Source organism: Castor canadensis, chromosome 11 (assembly GCF_047511655.1).
Source record: "Castor canadensis chromosome 11, mCasCan1.hap1v2, whole genome shotgun sequence".
In the NCBI taxonomy this organism is placed as follows: Eukaryota; Metazoa; Chordata; class Mammalia; order Rodentia; family Castoridae; genus Castor; species Castor canadensis.
In genome coordinates this window covers 49,912,081-49,933,524 of record NC_133396.1, presented here as the reverse complement: position 1 = coordinate 49,933,524, position 21,444 = coordinate 49,912,081, and the positions used below count along the sequence as shown (strand labels likewise).

General features: G+C 46.2%; 1 protein-coding gene, 1 non-coding gene and 1 pseudogene across 14 annotated transcripts in view; all 3 read right to left on the bottom strand.

Moving 5' to 3' along the window:
* Nucleotides 1-275: 275 nt before the first annotated feature.
* Nucleotides 276-6,108, bottom strand: LOC141413809 (histone-binding protein RBBP4 pseudogene; annotated as a pseudogene).
* LOC141414198 (U2 spliceosomal RNA) lies at nt 3,968-4,157 on the bottom strand. Its single transcript, XR_012439277.1, has one exon. It is a non-coding gene; the product is annotated as a U2 spliceosomal RNA (small nuclear RNA).
* Nucleotides 6,109-6,248: 140 nt separating the features above from the next.
* Mprip (myosin phosphatase Rho interacting protein) overlaps nt 6,249-21,444 on the bottom strand; it is a 130,124-nt gene continuing 114,928 nt past the window's right edge. For 10 of the 13 annotated variants that reach the window (XM_074046643.1, XM_020182625.2, XM_020182628.2 and 7 more), the window contains 5 exons: nt 20,564-20,683; nt 19,476-19,562; nt 18,721-18,883; nt 17,059-17,144; nt 6,249-12,995 (listed from right to left, as the gene is read on the bottom strand). In XM_074046643.1, coding sequence (XP_073902744.1) covers nt 12,924-12,995; nt 17,059-17,144; nt 18,721-18,883; nt 19,476-19,562; nt 20,564-20,683 — 528 coding nt within the window. In that variant the 3' untranslated portion in view covers nt 6,249-12,923. Of the gene's footprint in view, nt 12,996-16,460; nt 16,527-17,058; nt 17,145-18,720; nt 18,884-19,475; nt 19,563-20,563; nt 20,684-21,444 lie in introns of all 13 variants that reach the window. The other 3 variants (XM_074046644.1, XM_020182632.2, XM_074046645.1) reach the window with 2 other exon arrangements.

Genomic DNA, 21,444 nt, shown 5'->3' with positions numbered 1-21,444 from the left:
ATTGAAGTTTGAACTCAGGGCCTTGTGTTCATGTGTTTCCTTTTTTAATTTTTAGTGTTATCTTTGACTTAGTGTTAAGCAAGTAAACTTGAATTTTTAAAAAGAAATTTAGTGGAAACCGTAAAGTGTAATATACCCGGAAATAATGACATTAGATGTGTTCTTCCTGAGTCTGAACTCCCATAGTGAATGTTCTGCGAAGGGGCAGGGGAGATACCTGTCACAAAGTGTCTCATGGATGGTGAGCCTGAGATTCTGGGCTTCTGGTACATTTAAATAAATGTTATTCTGGAGGACAAATTGTTGTGAGTCCCTGCCTCAGTCTGTTATTAAACAAAACTTCTTACGGGGGCGGGATACAGCTGTTTGGACACTGACGATCAAACAGGAGCTCCTCAGAGCAGCAGGACTTACAAGGTGTTACTTGGGTTCCTTCTGGATTAGTGTTTTCCAAAATGTTCCAGTTGCTTTGAATACTATTTCTAGACCTACAAGCAGAAGCACGACTGATCCCAGCTATTTCCTTTCCCACCCCCTGACCTGTGTCAGTCTGTGTGCCGGAGCCCCTGGCACACCACGACTGCACCTCTACTAGAGAGCACTGATGTTCTCTGCAGTGTGCGGCTCTCAGGAACCATATGTGTACACTCTCCAGTCCCCTGGCTGAGCTGTCTGCAGGAATGTTTGACTTATGAAATTACTTAATGCAACACTTAAAATTTCCATCATTTTAGCAGAAGAAAGTTGAATCTCACAAAACTTTTTTTTTTCTTTTTTTGTGGTACTGGGGTTTGAACTCAGGGCCTCATATTTACTAGGCAGGCACTCTTACCACTTGAGCCACACTCCACTATCCCTCACAAAACCTTTCGGTTAACCTTTCTGCTAAGAATTTGTGAAGAAGTTAAAACATCCCTGAGGAAACACTTTTGAAAGTGAAGGCTGCTACAGACTATCTAGAGGTGTGCCTCAGTTGCAGTACTGATGTGCATGAGCTCCCAAGTAGCATGAGGGTCGCTGGGGCAGGTGCAGAGCCCCGAGTGACCATGGCAGGCTGGTAGTCAGACCAGCAGGCACAGGGGTACCACAGATACCCAAGGACCATGAATGCCACTTAAGCAAGCATTTGATCTTGATGGAGAAGATCCTTCAGGAAGCAGTTGTTCAGGGCAGCATTCCAGCAATAGACAGGCCAAGGGGACAAATGGTTTCTGCTCCAGCATGCTGAAGACTCAGCACGGAATGGAAGAGGCTGGGGAGGTCACCTGAGCCTCTGTCTTCAGGATTTTGTCTTGTCTCCTTCTAGAAAGACTTTAAAATTTCCCAAGTAGACTTGACAGTTGCTTCATGCGTCTAAGGAATCTCCCCTCCAACTGCTCCATCTCATTAGTTCAGTGGCTAGGCCCGTGACCCATTTTGAGTTAATTTTTGTGAATGGCGTGAGGCAGGAGGTCTAACCTCAGTCTTTGCCTGTGGCTATCTACTTGCCTCAGCAGTATTTGTTGAAAAGATGGTTCCCTCAAGAATGGCACTGACACCCTTGTTGAAAATGAACTGATCAAAAATTTAAGGGCCTATTTCTGGACTCTGAATTTTGTTCCATTGATTTGTCTATCGTAAATGACAGTATCACAGTCTTTTGTTTGCAGTACTAGGGTTTGAACTGAGGGCCTTGTGCTTGCTAGGCAGGCGCTCTACCACCTGAGCCACGCCCCCAGCCCCCACATTGTCTTGATTGCTACAGATGGTATTTTTGAAATCTGGTGGCAAGCGCTCTTACCACTTGAGCCACACTCCACTATCCCTCACAAAAACTTTGTTCTTTTCCAACATTGGTTTGGATATTCTGGGTCCCTTACATTGGCATGTAAAATTTAAGATCAGCTGCTAAGTTCTGAGGTGAGAAAAGTATCAAGGATTTCAGTAGGGATTGTGCTGACTACAAATCAAGTTGGGGAGTATTGCCATCTTAAATATTCCAACCCATGAACGTGGAATATCTTCCTGTTTATTTAAATATTCCTTATTTGAATGTTTGTAGTTTGCAGTGTGCAAGTCCTATACTTTCTAAAAATTTATTTTGGCATTATTATAAATGAAATTGTTTAATTTTAGACAGAGCCTGACAATTCATAACTAGTATGTGGAAATAGGTATGATTTTTGTATACTAATCTTCTATCCTGCAAAGTCTCTGAACTTACTAAAAAAACTTTCTTTGGTGGGACTAGGATTTGAAATCAGGGCTTTCTGTTTGCAAAGCCACTTGAGCCACACCTCCAGTCCATTTTTCACTGGTTATTTTGGAGATGGGGGTCTCGAACTGTTTCCCCAGGCTGACTAAGATCCTCCCAATCTCAACCTCCCAAGTAGCTAGGATTACAGGCATGAGCCATGGGCTTCTGGCCTAAACAAATTTTCTTTTCAGTACCTGGGTTTGAACTTATGGCCTCACACTTGCTAGGTAGGCACTCTACCACTTGAGCCACTTCTCCAGCCCCTAAACAAAATTTTTAATGGATCCCCTTAGGATTTCCCACATACAAGATCATTTCATTTGCAAACAGACGTCTGTCTTCTCTTCAGTTTGATGCCTTTGGTTCTTTTTTCTTGCCTGATTGCTCTAGCTAAACTTCTCTGTACAACGTTGGTGAAAGCAGATACCTTGTTTAGCTCCCGATCCTGGGGGGAAGCTGTCAGCCTTTCACCATTGCCTATGATCAGCTGTGGGTTTTTCATGTATGCTGATTATCATATTGAGAAAGTTCTCTTTTGTTGCTGGTTGCTGATTTTTAAAATTTTTTTGTGTGTGGCACTGGGGTTTGAACTCAGGGCTTTGCACTTGCAAAGCAGGTGCTCTACCACTTGAGCCACATTTCCAGGCCATTTTGTTCTGGTTATTTTGGCGATGGAGTCTCATGAACTATTTGCACAAGCTGGCCTCAAACCGCAATCCTCCTGATCTCTGTCTCCTAAATTGCTAGGATTATAGGCATGAGCTACCAGTGCCTGCATAATTTTTTTTTAAATAACGAAAGAATGTTGGATTTGCAAATGCCAACTGATTTTAAGTTGTACTTACATAGCTTTAAAAAAAATAGCATGTGTTGAAGTTATGGACTCCACATTAGGCCAGTGTCTAAAAACTTTGCTGTGTACATTTGACTACAATTTTTTTGCTTTTTAAAATCCTTTTTGTTTTTTGACTACAGTATTTTTTTAAAACAGGCAAAAAACTATTGAAAAGTCCCTAAACAACTGTAATAACACACTACTTACCTTTTGTTATGTAGAAAAGCAATTTATTCCGCTATAAGCACTTACACAGTTAGTAAGGGAGAGTAACAGGCCTGCTAGTGAAATGGGTCACCCCAAATGGAGATGGTATCAAACTAATGGCTAAGGACTAACTCTTCAAAAAAAAAAAAAAAGCAACTCTTATCAAGGATTAATATAATTTTAACAAATAAAATCTGTCAATCCACTCTTCTCAACTTGAAAGTCCACCTGTGGTACAACTGCCAGGTAAAAGCAATCTTCAATCTGGTGGTCCCAAATTTAAATTAAAAAAATAGCACAAAACATTTTACAGAAAGGAAAAGAATAATACAAACACAGCTCAAGAAATCCACTAATGATCAAAAATAAATGGGGAAGGAGGACCATATAATTTTGACTTAACTGAAGAAATCAAGAGAAGACTGGTCTACATAGGAAATGTGCATCCTGGAAAGACAGGTGTGGAAGTTTAAAATATGAATGTATATGACTCACATTTTCCCTAATTCCTGAGTAAAAATGGTATCTTGCAGTATTTATACTTCATTGCTCAGACACCTACCTCATTTGGCTCTATTCTTTACTCTAGCTCTTAGAGTCTGAAAAACTTGGACACAGCTTAAGGAGAAACATAATCACACATAACATTTTCTGTAACTACTTTAGGTCTTGGTTATTTTATTTTATTTTTTGTGTGCACAATTCCTGGAGGGACTGCAATACCAGGTCAGTGCGTGGAGTGGACGAAGCAAGTTCTTATTCCATCTCCCTGTTCCAAAAATCCATTTAATACATTGTCCTTGAATACAGGACGTACCAGAATTAAGCTGGTAAGAACAGATACTACACTTGATCTTAGCCAAAAGGCTGAGAAGTGATCCAAAAGAATTCTTGAAGAGGGCTGGCAGAGTGGCTCAAGTGGTAGAGCACCTGCCTAGCAAGCGTGAGGCTCTAAGTTCAAACCCCAGTGCCACTAAAAACCAAAACCCTGAAGAAATTGTACATCTGTGGCTTTGTTGAATCAAGTCCTCCAGTTAAGATTTAGAAATGCTGGGCTAATAGCATTGTAGTGGGATCTGTTATAGAGGGTAGCTACACAAAGTCTGCATGTCTCAAAACCAGTATGAAATCAGTGTCAAGGATGTGAGGAAAGAAAGAGGAGTCTAAATTCACAAGTGTGGACAGAGCTAAAGTTCTTGTCCTGCTGGACCCATGATTACTTCATCATTATAAATGTTCTCTGCCATCTGCCACATGTGCATTAGATCATCTTCTGATACAGAATAAATCACCCAAGGTTCATTGGGATTCCAGGAGAAATCAGGTATCTTGGTAGTGTGACCATCATGAGTAAATGACTCTCGTGGGCCATATCTCCATCTTCTGGGGATTATTCCTCTCCATTGTACTCAAATCCCAGACATTTACTCAGCGATCAGTACCACTAGAGGCCAAAATAGTCTCATTGTGAGGGGACCACTGATTTGGTGTATCATCCATATGTGATTCAAAGGAATGCAACTTAAGCTTCAGATTTCTCAGATCTCATAAGGCAGTATTTGTTTTTTTGATGGTACTAGCATTTGAACTCAGGGCTAAGCAGATGCTCTACCACTTGTTTGAGCCATTCCACCAGCCCTTTTTTGTGATGAATTTTTTCCAGATAGGGTCTTGTGAACTATTTGCCTGGATTGGCTATGAACCATAATCCTCCTAATCTCTGCCTTCTGAGTAGCTAGGATTACAGGCATGAGCCACCTGTGCCTGGGTTGTGTTGGTTATTTTTGAGATAGGACGTTGTGTACTATTTGCCAGGGCTCGCTTTGAACTGCGAGCTTCCTGATTTCTGCCTCCTGAGTAGCTAGGATTACAGGCGTGAGCCATGGGCGCCTGGCTAAGGCAATAATCTTGTCAGTTGATCCTGTGGCAAGAAAGACCTCACTGTAAGAAGGATTAAAAGACAGGCAATTCACTTCAGCATTGTGAACATCAATTGAGTGGCTTGGTCTGGAAGTACTGTTTGAAAAAGTATCCAAGTCCTAAATTTCTGATCATCAGTGACAGACCCAAAATGAAATTCATGATGCAGATGCCAGGAAACCTCTTGTACTACTGCTGTATACCCTGTAAGAATGGTCTTTGCATCCACTACCTTTCCTTCCTGATGTCTTACAAGCAGATGGTGTGGTCATCTGAAGCACTGAGTAAGTACCCCCTGAGAGCTGAGTTCCAAGAAGGCCCACAGCCTGCCTTCTGATGTCCATGGAGATGTGTCGGGGTTGCACTCTCCAGTGGGATCTGGCTTAAAAGGGTGTTTCCTATAGTCAAAACCAAAAACATCGCTGAATAGAATCTTCGTTGCAGTGCTGCCAGGGTTCTGGGGCATATGACGGGCCCTATTTACCTCTCCTTCATGAATTTAAATTTTCCTACCAACAGCCAAGATCTCCAAATTCTCCTGTCGAAGGGTTATGTTGAGCATCATTGTGAGATGTACACTTTATTTCAAGGTATTTTGTTCATCCAATGTATGTCCCCAGGCCACATTGGTGAATGCTGAAATCTTTCCCTTCGGGTCTGGTTACACCTGGAAGCCACTGTGAGGTTAGGCTGGGCCACTCCAGTACATGGATTATCACCAAATCATAAGGAAAAGGGGTGTTCTTTTTCCACATTTTGAACTCATGTTCTCCCACTGTGTTGTCAAAGGCTGCTTCCTTGTTGGCTATGGTGGCAGGTGAGCTGAGGGGATCCTAGGTCCAGCACTATAGGAAGGGTGGGGAGGCCACAGGCCAATATTTATCTTTTTATGTCTGTAATTGACTTTTTGTTTTGATAGGTTTACAACTTCCTTAAGTTGATTTCTAATTGGTAGAGACTTAATTTCTAATTTTCCTGAAGTTTGGATTCCCACACATTCATTTTCACAATTTTATTCTAAAGGCTGTGACAATATTGAAAAAAATCCAATTTATTTTAAATTTATTTATTCAACCAGAACTTTAAAAAATGAAACAGAACAGAAACATCAGGTTATATCATAGCAAGAGATCATTGTTTCATTTAATTTTGTTGTGTGTTTTGGGTCATTAGAATGCATTTTTTAAACAGAAGTTATAGTTTTATTGCAAGTAAGTCTAGCACACCAGTAATGAATAAACTGAAGACAATGAGGCAGGATGATTACAAGTTAGAGACCAGCTTGGCTTACACTTTTGGGCAAGGGATATAGCTCAGTGGTAAAGTGATTATCTAGCATGCATTAGGCCCTGGGTTCAATCCCCAGTGCCACAAAAATAAATAAGAGAAACAGGCTGGGAGAGTTATCATACCCTGACTACGAAGGCAGCACCATCAATATTTCTTACTACTGTTCTTTTATAGCCCCTGAAGGTTTCTATAACCAAGGCAATAAAGCTTAGATTCTAGATGTGGAATATTTCTTACTATGGCTTGTGTGTGAACATGTAAAATCTGGATTGTTATTTTAAAATGCTGAAAATTAGCTAGGGGTGGTGGTGCACACTGTAACCCCAGCTACTGGGAGATGGAGGAAAGAGGATCATGATTTTGAGGCCAATCTGGGCAAACTTAGTGAAACCCTATCTCAAAAACAAAATAAAAAGGCTGTAGGGGGGGGCATGGCTCAAATGGTAGAGTATTTGCCTAGCATAGCCCTCAGTTTCTGACTTGTGAGCTAAACACACATTTCACACTTATCTGCTGTGAATTAACACCCCATTACAGAGCATGCAAAGGGTGATGTAAAAATAGTTTATGATGTATTTCATGTAGTAAGGAAATATTTACAATAAAAATGGTCAGCCACAGCCATGCAAGTCTAGTGTCATACAAAGGAATAAACATTTGACAAAGTAACACTTCAAATTTAGTGAGCACTTGATCAACAAACTTTGTACGATTAAAAAAGAAATGCCTAAGCTCAGAACTGGTGGCTCACGCCTGTAATCCTAGCTACTCAGGAGGCAGTGATCAGGAGGACTGCAGTTCGAAGCCAGACCAAGCAAATAGTTCAAGAGACCCTATCTCGAAAAAAACCCATCACAAAAGGGCTGGTGGAGTGGCTCAAGTTCAAACCCCAGTACTGCGGGGGGCGGGGGGGGGGGAAGCCCAGAACTGGAGTGTGAGTAGGGGCAGGAGCCCTGCTCAGGTGGTTGTGTATAGTGGAAAGCTACCACCCTGGGCACTCGGTTCCAGGGACTTCTCAGGCCTGAGACCTAACCTAGCTGAGGAAGCTGTTGCTCAAGTACCTCTCTGGCTCATCAGACTTTTTCTTTTGCACATAACTTCTAGTCTGGCAACCAAAATAATTTTGTGCCAGAACACAAACACGAGCTAAGACGGTATGAGCTATTTATCTTCACTACTGAATAAGTAGCAGAAGTGGTTCTGTGGGTTGTCACCAGACGGTTGGCAGCAGCCAGGAATGGTCCTTGGCCCAGCCCCACCTCCACAGCTGGGCAGTCTGTTTTGTCTGACAGCTGAGCTGATAGAGGGGTAGTGTGAGAAGGTCACTGAGAGTTCTGTGAGGAGCCACTGGGATACTTTACATACAATAAGTATCACCTCAGGAAAAGCACTATTGTCATGGAACTGGTTTTGAGTCCTAGCATTAAGGCTGTGTAGATAAGTTATTAATACCAAAGGAAAATCCCAAAATCCTTTTAATTAAGGTTTTGTGATAGAAACATAACACAATAGTGAATTTAGTGTTCTTTACAATTTAATTCTAGCTAAAATAAAACTAGATAGGTGATATGACTATCTTCTAAAGGGAAGAGAATTGCGGGCATGTTGACTACAGTAGGCTGGATCCAATGACAACTATTTCCCAAAAATTCTTTATGGTGAATTTGGGAAGGCCCCTGCCCACCATGGAAGCCTAGACCTAAGCTCACTGGTGAACCACAGGACACTGCAGTGTCTTCTAGGTTCTAGAGTACTGGACCGTACAATTTTTGACTCTCCCTTGACCAAGTATCTCCTTACCAAAGTCACAGAAATACACACTGGAGGCTTTGTGACTGCCACAGTGATACACACTACAGCTAGGTAGTTGGGGATCCAGGTGTCTCAGGTGCTATGCACAGAGTCCTTCCCATGAACAGTCCTGAAAGCTGTCAGAAACCAGGCCCCAAGACTCCCAGTAGCCGTGTGCCTTCAGCCACGGTTCCTCCAATGAGAAGTCTAAAGTCTGTATGAAAGACGGCCTGGTCAAGACAACTCTTTTTCCCTCATTTTCCTACTTTTACTTGAGGTGTCTGAGTGGCTCTATAAGAGCAGGTTATTACAGAATGCTTCCAATGAAAAACAAGGTATGGTGTGACAAGGGGTTACTTTAGCTACTATACACAGTTCTTAAAACTTTTGTTAAATGACCAAGGCTTTTATGCAGGTATGAGTCATCAAATCATGTTCTTCCAGGACTGGGTGTGGCTCAACACAGCCCCCAACACTGTCCTTCCCATCTTAAAAAAAAGAGGCGTCCAGACAAGTTGTTTAAAAATCCAAACTTTTCACAAAAATTCCTGCAGTCGTTTCTCAGCAATTTTACATTGCTTGCCCTGTAGTCTGAGAAAAATGAGCCCAAGTGGCAGCGAGCCACACAGCATACAATGCAGCAACTTCCGTGCAGTCCTCACTGCACCAAGCTCCTGTGACCTTCACCCTTGTCCCTATCTCCATGTGCTGTGGTTTTGAGCTACTGACTTCCCTGCTCCAGTCAGTCCAGTAGGAGTTGAGAAGGACGCCCTGTTCATAGAGAAGCTAGGACGCCTGAGACACTTGTTTGCAGAGTGGTGGGCAATGTCTTCAGCATGGCAGGCAAATACATATTGGCCTATGTCCCCTCTTCCAGCAGGTGTGCCTAGGCCCAGAGGTGTTAGCTGTGCCTCCTGGCTGCAGGGAAGCACACCTTGTTGCAAGTTCCAGGCAAGGAGTGGAGTGGGATCACCACCATGTGGCTTGTATCGGATGTGCACATGAAGGCACATTCTGACATCACGCTCCATGGGGTCCTGGGGTGCTCATCCAGCCCTGGTCTTGGGAACCAGGGGATGGTTGGAAGCCAGAAGAGGAAGGCTGCTTGTTGGTGTGGGGGATGTGCCCACACACCCAACCTGGGCAGGAGAATCCTGGTCCACGGCACTGCAGATGTGCAAGCCAATATCCATCAAGTGCCCAGCCACCTCCCTTGGAGACAGCTAGGCATTGGTGGTGAACAGGAATGTGCTCAATTCTCAGCACATTCCCATGTGGGTAAAAGCCAGTGTGCAGTCCCCCTCTGTGGGAAAGGAAATGAATGACAGCACGTACTTTCCACCAAATGTCTGCCATCAGTTTTGTCTCCTGGCTGGATCTGTCTGGATTCCTTCCTGTTCCTTCTCAGAACTCTTGAGTTTCATAACTGTATTCTTTTTTTGAGGGGCTGGGTATTAAACCCTGGGCCTCACACATGCTAGGTAGCTTCTCTACCACTGAGTCATACCCCAACCCATTTTTATTTAGAGACAGGGTCCATGCTGGCCTCAAATCCATAATCTTCCTGTCTCAGGCCCCCAAGTAGCTAGGATCACAGGCATGTCCACCCCTGCCCAGTTCATTATTCTTAAAAAACTGCAATTTCCTCCCTAGTCTTTCTGAGTCTGTGGGTCAACAGTCCCACAGTGTGTACCTGTTTCTGTGTGCTCTTCTCCCTTATACTGCTGGATCTGGTAGAGGTTCAGCTGACTTCATTTCAGCTCTTGCTTAATGAACCCACATGTTCCCAAGCCACTTCCCTCACCTATCTAGGACATTCCTTGCTTCACCTGGACCCAGGCTTCCTTTGGGTTTCCTGCAGCTTCCTATTTGGGCCCCAGTCAGCATAATGCATCAAGGAGGCTGCAGCCAGCACCTCTCTCCTGCTGGGTGCTGTCCATCACAGTGGTAACTTAACTAACATAAGATGATTCTTATGTGTGTGTGCATTCATGGGTGTTGACATAGGCACATGATGTAGCATATAGATGTCATAACAGCTGTGACATCTATATGGGAAGTGGTTTTCCCATGCCTGGCATGGCTTGCAGGTGCTGGCAGATTACAAATGAGCATTAATAGGAAAATGATCAGAACTTAAACCCACCCATTTCAACATTTTCCTCACTGTGCAGCAGGGAAACTTGCCACTGTTTGTGCTGGAAGCAGCCTGAGGCTCCCAGACACCTACATCACCCTGTCCATAGCCTCTGCTGCCTGAGCAGCCCTGCCACCACACACCACCTTCACATGCCCATCTCATTCCTCCTCCCTCTGGAACACACCTGCCTCATTTCCTTGCCAGGCGATGGAATGAATACCTGCAGGGAGGACACTGCCAAGCATCTTGGGGCATACTGGGGGAACAAGAACATCATCTTTCTCTTTCTTGCCTGGTTCACTCTGCCCAAAGGACAGAACCCACAAGCAGGAAACTGAAGACTAGGCAGGATCTGTCCCTAGGTGTCCATGCTCAGAAATGCCTGGGCAGGTGCAGGCTGTGGTGGGGAGGCTGCAGGGGGACTTCCTTACCCTCTCTCTGCTCAGCATCCAGGTTATTTTCTGCTAATACTCATACACCAAACCAGCCCTGGGGCAGCGAGTTTGTTGTCCTGTGACAAATATGGGACCCTTGCCAGGAGGATGAGCAGTGCCCAACTCATCTGAACACCTCCCACCCCCACATACTCAGCAAGTTCATTTTATAGGGTTGCCAGGTTCAGCCTCAAAGGATAGAGAAGTGATGAAGAACAGATAAGATGCTTTTGACCTGTGGGTAAACCTGCTTTTATTCAAAGCACTGCTGGCCTGAAGACAAGAGAAGCCTGTCTCCCAGCAGCACCAGGGAAGAGGGCAGAGGGTAGAGAGCTGCCTACAGCTTGGCCAGAGGGTCCCAGGGGCAGAAAGACAGTCACAAAGGAACCATAAACCATGTTCAAGCGGGGAGGGCAGTAGTGTTTAAGAACGTGAAATCACAGAACTGGAGACCAGGCACAGCATGCCCTACTGGTATCTGGGGGACAGTTGTCCAGTCTCCTGCATATTCCTGTGCTGTCATTTCTCAAAGCGCTGTTGGTGTGATATGTAAATTTTTACACAGACCAAATTTTCTCTTCCAACAGATATGAGAACGGTTCAAAGCTTGTGCATCCCACTGAGGACGGCAACTGGTGTGTCATAAGCCATCCCATCTCAGGGCCTTTGTCCTGCCTGTCTACCCACTGGGGCCAATCAGAAGCCTGGATGACCTTGAGCATCAACTAATCTAGAGGCTGACAAGGAATTTCTAAGTTTTTACCCCCTAAAGCATGAGTGTGCCCAGAGACAATCTGGCCAACTCAAGCCTCAGCACAAAGCAGACCTCCTGGCCATGGAGCCAATGAACCTGGGAACTGGGGCTCCTCAATATGCACATCTTATGGTCTGAACTGGACCAGAACAGAAACCTCAAAGTAACAGAGTTTCAGGAAGTGTGCAGAGGTTGTGGCCCTGGTCAGACAGTTAGGAAGGCAAACTTGTTAGCACAGGTTCATTTTAACCAGGCTCTACCAGAGGCAAACACTATAAGGGAACTTTCAGAACTCTGATCAATCAGAGTCCTGAGCATGGCCTGCTGGCCGGTCTCATTGCATCCTGCTTTGCATGGTGTCTCCTTAGTCTTTTCAAAAACAACATGACAGTTTCAGAAAAATAAATAAATTAAAAAAACAAACCAAAAACCCAGTAACCTTTCCCCCTTTGGATGACTCCCAGAGGGAACCCCTCACTTCTGGCAAAACCGAGTCTAAAGCCCCAGGCTGCAGGCCACCAATCCCAGCAGTAGGAAGACTGGAGTTACTGCAGAGCAGGGGAGGCACAGGCGGAGGAAGGAATGAGAGGGGCCGGGGGTTTTGTGCAAGATTTAATAAAAAAACAAACAAAAATACGAATGGTTGCTTTCAACATTTTCCAGGTTGTGAAAGGTTTGCCAGGATTATCTGGGGCGTGGCTCTAAGCTGCATTAGTGGAACAAATACAAAATGCTGTCTTCCTCACAGGCCAAAAAGGCAGTGCATGCAGGCTGTTCCCCTTGCCCCAGGCCACCTCCTCCTCTAGCAACCAGGCAGGTAAGTTCCTGCTGTGGTCCACACCAGACCAGAATGGCAGGGTGGCTCAGCTCTGCTCTGACAGACAGGGACTGCATCCATCTGATCACATTGGCCATGTGCAGAAGAGCAGAGCTGCAGGCAGGTTCCCACACCTGCGTTCCGAGGCAGGGCTAGCTTATTAACAGGCTGCTGCGCCTTAATACTGACAGTGAGTGCCGTGGGACAGTGGGAGGGGTTTGCTCAGCGCTGGACAGGGCAGTCCTCCCTACCCCACTGCTTGAGCTTGACTAATTTAAGAATATCATGGAAAAAAAGCTGTGATAAAAACAACAGGAAGTCAAAATCAACACAGCAGGGAATGGTGCGGCAACCCATATACCAGTCTCTCATGCATCCAATACCCAGTTAAATGATGACAATAACAACAAAAAAACAAAAGGTGCAGACAAAGAAGCCACGCTTGGGTTGTGCCGCTGCCAGCCAGGAAGGGTGCATGTCGAGTAGACCGGGGACGCAGCTAGTCTTTCTTCAAGTCCCTGGATTCAAAGAGCTTCAAGCGCTCCTGCACTGTCAGGCCTTCCTTTAGACTCTGGTGGAGACAGAGCAGGAGGGAGAAGCAGTGTTAAGTTGGCAACCCCACAGGCGCCTTTGGTCAGCGGGTGCAGACGAGGAGGCAGAGACAGAGGGTAGGCTCCTGAGATTAGTGGGCATGCTGGGGCAGAGGGCCCCTGTGAAATGGTGTTACTGGTGGAATGTGTTTTCCTTAAAGGAACTTGAATGAAAAAGGGAAAACTCAGAGAAACAAGGCCATGTGTCTAGGTAGCTAAATTCTGGGCTTAGGGCTCTTCAGATAAGCAGTGATCAGACTGATTCAGCCAGGAAAAAAACTTGTGCTAAGAACTAGGAACCTACCCACCCAGGTCTCTTCCTGCGTGAAGATTTGTTCACAGCTCTACCTTTGTGCCCAGGAACCGACCACCTCAGGATGTGTCCGGCTCCCCCTGCCACACTCTTAGTGGCATTGCAGCTGCAGCCCCACCTCAGGTATCCTCTGATTGGAAGACCGTGGGGTTTAGGAACATGTCAACATGCTCAACTGACAGACTTTCTGCAATGTTCATACGGGACCTTGTGTGCCACAAGATGAAGGACATGTTATTCCCCATTGTACCCTTGAAGACTTTTCCCAAAAACTCCCATTTCTGGATGAGAAAAGAAGTACCACTTCTCAGAATTTTTGAAATAGTCCGTTTCCAGCATGACCTGGGCCTGGCCGTGGCTCCTTAGGGATCAGTTCTCTCCTATGAAGTCAGCATCGGCATCAGGTTCAGCCAGGTGACCTCTGCTGGTCAGAGCCAGTGAGGCACAGGTTTTACCAGGAAATAGGAAGCCCAAGACTGCCTCCAGTTCAGCATCCACACAGATTAATTTTAGCCAAAATTCCAACCAGTGCTGGAACTACCTGCAAGGACCCACACACACACTCGCACCCAATGCCAGGCCAGCTCACTGGCACCCTAGTGTTTTCCAAGGTTGGGAGTCCAGCTTTCTCCAGGGTTGAGGGAAAAGGTGGACTCTGGAATTCCCTCTGTTCCCAGCTTCCGTTACCACAGCTCTGACGTTTGGTTTTAATAGTGGAGAATGATGTGTGTGTGTCTAAGTGAGTAAACATCTACCCCTGCCTCAAGGTGTCCATGGGGTCACTTCTTCTGAGCCCATTTGTTCCATGGCAGCTAGACTCCTAAAGTGCTGTTTGGAAAATCTGGTTACCACCAGGGAAAGAAGGCCTGGGCCAAAGTGCCTGCTGGAGGACAGCTGGGGGGCCTGGCATTGCCACAACTACTTCATTCTAGCGGGGACTTTCGTTCAGGACTTCAGCGAAGCAGCTACTCCTGAGACTCATGCGAACAGTGAGTCCCCAGGATTGGTCCCTGTGCACACCACAATGTAAGTCCCTGGGTGACAGGGTAGTGTGAACTCAGGCATCTGTGCGCACTACAGTTCTCAGGGCAGAAAGCAGGCCAAACCCTTCTGCTCTCTTGAACCCTGGGAAGGCTTGTTTCTCTCTTGGGTCTGCTGCCTGATATATGGCTCCCTTTGGGGCTTATGCATCCCAGAGGTCACTACAGACTTAGGCCTCCAACAAGAACGCTGAGGAGAGACTAAGCTCTCTCTGCTCTTGATCTCAAAAAGCTATGCTGCTAGGAAGCAAGTAGCTTGCTATGATTTGTGGGCACTGTGACTTCCTATCCTTTTGAGTGAGGCAGGAAATAAAAACAGCATACAGGAAAGATATGGATCAGTACACAGCAGAGACCATATCAAGAAGCACCAATGATGGGCTGGATGGAGTGGCTCAAGTGATAGAACGCTTGCTTAGCAATCAATCGTGAGGTCCTGAGTTCAAAACCCAGTACCTCCAAAAAAAAAAAAAAAAGCACCAATGAGATGCTGTTTCTGGCTGTCTTCCTTCATTTGTCCATGAGGAGCTAGAGGGAAGTTTCAAATACACTCAGGGAAACATCATAACACAACACTGTGACACACCCCCATTGAGGCCCCACCCTTAGTGTGGGTTCCCACACTAAGGAACCCAGCCACAACAAACAACTGAGAAAAAACAGTCTCTGGGTCTTCTTCCACGTTTTCCTGGTCCTCTTCCCTTTGAGTTAGGATTCACCCCAGTGATCCTGATGGCCTACTCATGCCTTCTGCTCTACTTGATCCCCAACCTAGCACCTCTCACCACCCAGGCCCTTGCTGTTGAGCCTTGTGCTTGTCTATCCTTGCAGGGGTTCATGAGCATGCCTGAACACCCCACAAAACAACTTCCTCGGGTCCCCATCCTGACTGTTGTTTCTAGGCTTGATCCAAAGGCTCAAATTGCTCACAGTGAACTCCAGGCTCCCCTGAGGAAGGGCTCAAAGGCATAGTTAAGTTCAACCTCAGCCAGAAGTGAAATCCTCAGTATGAAAACCATGAGCCAAGAGAGCAGGTTTCCTTGCACTAAATTAAACATTTTTCATATTTAACAACAACAAAAAAAGCCCAAACTAAGTTTTTAATCTCGCCTAAACCACATTTGGGTGTAAGTGATTTGGGACCAGAGAAAATTAAGCAAAACCAAACTGACTAGGTTAAAACCCTTGGGTTTTTCTCAGTAGCCTTCCTAAGGCTAACATGTTTCATCTGAGTCGCAGGCTGATGCCTCTAACAGGTCACAGTAAGAGCCAGTAGTGGGACGAGACCAGGCCAGGGTCCTCCTCGTCACTGGATAAGGAAGGTCAAAGCTGCTGAGCAGTGACTACAAAGTGTCCTGCTCTCACCTGAACAGGTTGGGTACTTCCTGTCAGCACAGCCACTCCATGGAGCCCAGGGAAAGAAAGGCTTTCGTGTTGTTTAAAAAAAGTATCGGTTGGAGGCGTGACTCAAATGGTAGCATGCCTATCTAGTAAGCTCAAAGCCTGAGTTCAAACCCCAGTATCACCAAGAAAAGAAGTGTTGGGAGATACTCAGCTCCTGTACATGATCAACAGGTCCTTAAGAACCATTTTCCCAGGTGCTACCAGACATATTGATTGGTTCTTTGAATGAAAGGCCATGTAGAGTGGGGCGATGTGGACCTGCTCCATCTACAGGGGGGCTCCTGGGTGACCTTGCTGCTGACTGGGTGGCTGAGGTCTTTCATGAGGGCAGACTTCACTGGCTAGGAGCAACAGGTGTCTGTCACCTCCCACATTGACAGAGGGCAAGATAGCTCGTTTCCCAGAGAGGGGTGGCATGAGCTCAGTACCGTGCACATATTACCCAGTATGCATGCTGGCTTGTGCCCACCCACCAAGCTGGAGAGCGCCCTGAGCAGACGCAGCTCTGAAAAGGTTAGAGTGCCAGTCAACTCCCCAAGACAGCTCCCAAGACCTCACGTGGACTTTGTGTGCACTTGCTGAAAGGGTGAATTAAGGTAACAATCACAGAGGCGTGTGCTACGGAGGTGTGAGCAGTGCATGCAGAGCTGCCCGGTGCGGGCAGCAGGCGGTGGTGAGAAGTGGTTTACCTACACGACAGGGGACCTGGAAGCGGGCGCGAGTCAGTTATCCCATGAGACCTGCTCAATTACGGACTGTCAGAGGAAAGAGCAAAAATAAGATATACACACACAATCAATCCTAAATGCAGCATGTGGCCATGCCCTCTCCGCCCATCCTCCCAGACACGCGCCTGGCTCTGGTAGCACTTTGGGGATTGGCTACTGTGCAGTGGAGAAGGAGCACAGGTGGCTTTATCTCTCAAGGCAGATGGTTTCAGTGTGATGACAGGGATGTGCAGGGAACAATACAGACAGCAGGGCTGATTCCAGGAAGGGCTGGGGTAAAGCCCAGCCTCAAAGACAAAAGGCTGAATCCCTCTACATTGCTCTTGTAGCTCTGGTCCCTTGGTGTTGATGCCAGAAGGTGGTGCATGACAGAGACACAAAGCTTGAAGCCACCAGAACCAGCCCAGCATGACTGCATGGGTGGGCTGGCATCCAGACCTGGGGCCTCTGCTACTGGTATCCATAGTGGCCTTGGGCTTGGTCAGTGCCTGGGCCTTGATTCTTGTTCTTCTCCCCAGTGTCCTCAAGCCCTCCCCACCACAGGCTGGACCCTACTCACCTTGGACCTGATGTTTCTGAGTTGCCGGGTGACACAGGATCTGTCTTTCTTCAGGAAATCAGGGTTGCTTTTAGATTTCATTATGTCTAAAAGAATAAACAGACCCATTATCTTTGTTTTCTAAAATCTGGAACCAGACTGAATGTTTAAAAGCTTCCAAGCACACTACTGTAACACAATTAGACATGTCCTTGAATGTCTCTAAGGGAATTCAAGTCAATAACCGCAACACATAGTAGGTCTTTCTGGGACACCACAAAGCACCAGCATACTGGGAGAGCATGGGTATGGTTTCCACCAGTGCCTTAGCTGTATATTTAGGAACTCTCAGCAAGGGACAGTGTCTCGTTTCTGTGCTGGACCTTCCTTAACTGCTGGATGTACCAACTGGTCCCATTACCCATTTATTCCCTACTTCCCACTGATGACAAAGGACTGTCATCAAATAAGGTCAGACCAAGTCCTTCTCAGGACCCATACCAGTGAGATAGCAGTCCTTCTGACTTCTTAAACATTGACAAGACAGACACACAATACATACTGGGTCATACCACACTACGTGTCTTGTGCACGTAGGCTTTTTTTGTTTTTAACATGCTTACATAGAGATATGCCAACACAAAAACATCTCTGTGGCCTCTTTTACTGGCATGCTCTTCCACTGTGTGGCTGGGCTGGCTGCAGTTTCACAATCCTGATTTGTGCCTTATGGCAGACTATTGTTTCCAACTCCTGTTCACAGTTGCTCAGAAATACTCACACCCTACTATGCACTTTCCAGAGGTATCATAATGGTCAAAAGCACACATACACACTCTCCCTAGTTCTACATCTGCCTCTCTCCTGGGCCCTGTTAGCACTTCATTACCCCTTTAGAGTTAGTTTGATTTTTGATATATATATATATATATTTTTTTTTTTTGTCTGTGTGTGGTACTGGGATTTGAACTCAGAGCCTTAGCTTGCTAGGCAAGTGTTCTACCACTTGAGCCACTCTACCAGCCCTAGGTAGTTTGATTTTGAATTTTGCTGCATATTGCCAGCTGCCTTCCAGAAAGAGTGGTACTTTGTATCCTAGCAATGCCAACTACTTTTCCTGCACATATGTGTCAGCACTGGCATGGTTGCTCTTTCTGAGCTGGCTAATGGAGGAAAGTTGAGTTTTGGGGTATTGGGGAGCTTGAAGAGACTTTCATGTTTGTGGGTCTCTTTTTAAAAAAAGGTCACCATGAAGGTCAGATGGAATCATGGATTTTCTGAAAGTGCTTGACAAAAGGTGGCTCTCCCTGCAGTCTGTCCTGTGTGGGCACCTGAATGTTTTTAGTTAACACAGAACAGTCTGTCCCACTGTTTACTGGAGAAGGTGGGGGCTTCCTGTTTTGCCCCACCAGAACTTTCATGGTAAAATCCTTGGATCAAGCAACTAACTGAGTTCTAGAAAACACAAAAAATAAGACCAGTTGTTACTATGGAAATGTGTGCTGATGGAGCAGCTTCTCCTCAGAATAATCACTGGGCAAAGGGAGAGAGGGCAGTCTTGGCACTTGTTGCTCCTGCACTTCTGCTCTGTGAGGAGATGCAGGTCTACAAAGGCATCTGAATCCTTCAGCTCTGATCCAAGTCCCAGAAAAACTCCATGAGCTATCAACTCAAAGTACTTACCATATCCTGACACAGTGGTGCTCTCGGGGGATTTCTCACCCAGTGCTTCTGTGGCTGCTTTTAGCTGCTCTTTCAACCTGCTGATATCACAGTCTGCCTTGGCCTTTGCGATGCTAAGCTCCGTGTAGATGTCTTTGTACTTGTCACTTGCGTACTTCTTGTCCTAGGTGGTGAAGGACAAAAGCAAATGGCAGTTACAGCCAGGGGAAGAAGCTCACATCAAATCCTGGCCTACCCTGCTCCAGAGGACTTGGCTATGGCTGGGGAACTGGCTGTTCTCCTAGGCAGTACAAGAGCAAATGGGCCACCATCTCCCAGAGGCAGAAACTGGGCAGCCTGGTGCAACCTGGATTGCCCAGGACACTTCCTCATGAGCTTCAGCCAGGAAATCCCTATGTGTCTTAGATTTTCTAAGTGACTGGATTGTCATCAAAGATTCCATTACCTTTTGTTTTTGATACCAGGAATCCCCTAGAGGAGACAGGTTAGACCTGACTCAACTCTGAATGGGAGGTCAGACATTGTTTCACCCCCAGGACATTCCTTTGGTTGTCACCATTCTTGCCAAAGTACACAAAAACATGTGAAATGGCAACCACGTGGCCAGGCCAGGTGGCTGCTCACTTCTAGGGCATCTAGTATTTTAAAAAACCTTGACTTTGGTACCAACACTCTCATGAAAATGAAATCTATTCCAGGCAGCAGTGCCAAGTCTGGGCCCATGGCTTCCTTTTTTTTTTTAGTGCAGCCATTACCCGAAGTGCTGTTTGGAGCTCATCCTTGAGAGAGCTGATCTCCTGCTTCAGATACTGTATTTCTGATTCTTTGACCCGCAACAAAACCTGTGAGACAGAAAATAGGGTCTGACTTTCAGGCACATGAAAGTCAAGGAGACAGGCTCCACATACCAGGCAGCAGGACAGCTGTGCCCACACTAGTCGATTCCCAACAGAAAATATAATTTAAATACCATTCAAAGCTTCCATGTTTTATACAGAAATAGAAAGAAGAAGGAAGGAGCTGTGGTCACCCCTCCCAGTCCTGAGAGTCCTCTGCTTTAGCCTGAGGTCCACCTTGAGCACCACTGCTGACCTGCTGGTCTCTTGAGACAGACTCCACAAAGCTTGGGACACTGTTCTGGTGGAAACTTCTGCCAGACTCACTCAGCCTCTCCTGTAGTGTGATGCATTTGTGAGGTGAAATCTTAACCTAATGTGAGAAATTTCTACGCCTTCCTGAGAACATCTCATACACCAGGAGTCAGTGTTTTGTTTTTTGAGATGGGGTCTTGCTGTGTTGCTCAGGCTGGTCTGGTGGGCTTAAGTGATCCTACTTCAGGCTCCTGAGTAGCTGGGACCACAGGCATCTGGCACTACAGAATCAGTTATTCTGACTTAAAAATGAGTGCCCTATCCCTGCAAGGTAGGCAGGATCCAACCTCAGACAGCATGGTGTCTCGTATCCATGAAATGGGCACCTTCAAGGCCAGTGTTTGCAGTGCACAAGAAATGGGGGTAGATTTGGCAAATAGGATGGGATTTAAGACCCACAGGGGCCCCTGCTCCTCCCTGTGGACCTCAGATACCTGATGGCTAAGTGTTCTCTTGCCGTCCTGGGGTGACTTTGTGTCTTCCCAGACCTTGCACAATGCTGACTTCAAGTATTGGGGTTTTTGTACTGCTGGGGTGAAACCAGGGTCTTGGACATGCTAAATTAGTGCTGTACCACTGAGCCACACCCCCAGGTCTTGTCTTCAAGCTTTGTAAGCTAAGGGCTACTTCTGTTTTCTACTGAAGCTCCTGTGTAGTACAGCTGTAGGGCTAAGCCTGGTTCTTGACAGTACCTCTAACTCATAGGCGTCCTTGCCCTGGGTGAGGGGTGACCCAGCGGCCTCCCCACCACCGTCCCCGGTCAGCAATGTTCGCAACCGTGTGATCTCGGCAGCCAAGCGGTTATTCAGCTCCTGGGAGACAGCAACACAACACAACACAACAGTGACCCTCCACAGAGCCGCCTGGGTACCAATATTACAACAAAATCTGGGAAGGTCATTTCTCACCAACAGCATGCACGGACCTACAGATGAGGATACATACCACACAGTGGTATGTATGCGCATCGCTGCATCTGAGGTTCAACATTTCAGCCTCTCACTACCTATAATGTACAGCTCTCTAAAAGCTGTTTACACAGATTGAATACAGTGTCACTTAGTATCTGTTGGGGATTGGTTCTAACACTTTAGCAGGTACCAAATCATGTGGACGTCCAAGTCACTATACAAAGTGTCAGCTGACAAGTGGTCATATTCAAGTCCCTGAGGTGGTCGGGTGGATCTGGTCCTGCCCATGCAGCCTTACCAGGGAGGCCATCAGGATGGGGCTGGTACAGGACAGTTTAAGATGGTGCTGCAGAAGAGCTTATACTGGACTCAGCAGTACTAACTCAAACCTTTGGGCTAGCTAGGATTTAAATGCATTCCAATTTCCTGAGGTGCAGTGAACTCTCAAAGAATGATCTGACAAACATAAATGTGAGATCCTGAGCAGTTTAATCTTGGCTGCCCTTAAAAAGGATGTCCCGACTCTCAGGGATGAGCCCCAGGCCCTGCACAGAATGAACTGGAGATTCAAAGAAGCCACCAGACTCTTGGTCTCAGAAATGGTCAATGAGAGTGGCCCCAGACCCCAGCAGCTGTTCTGTGGTAGGGCAGCCTCACTGGCC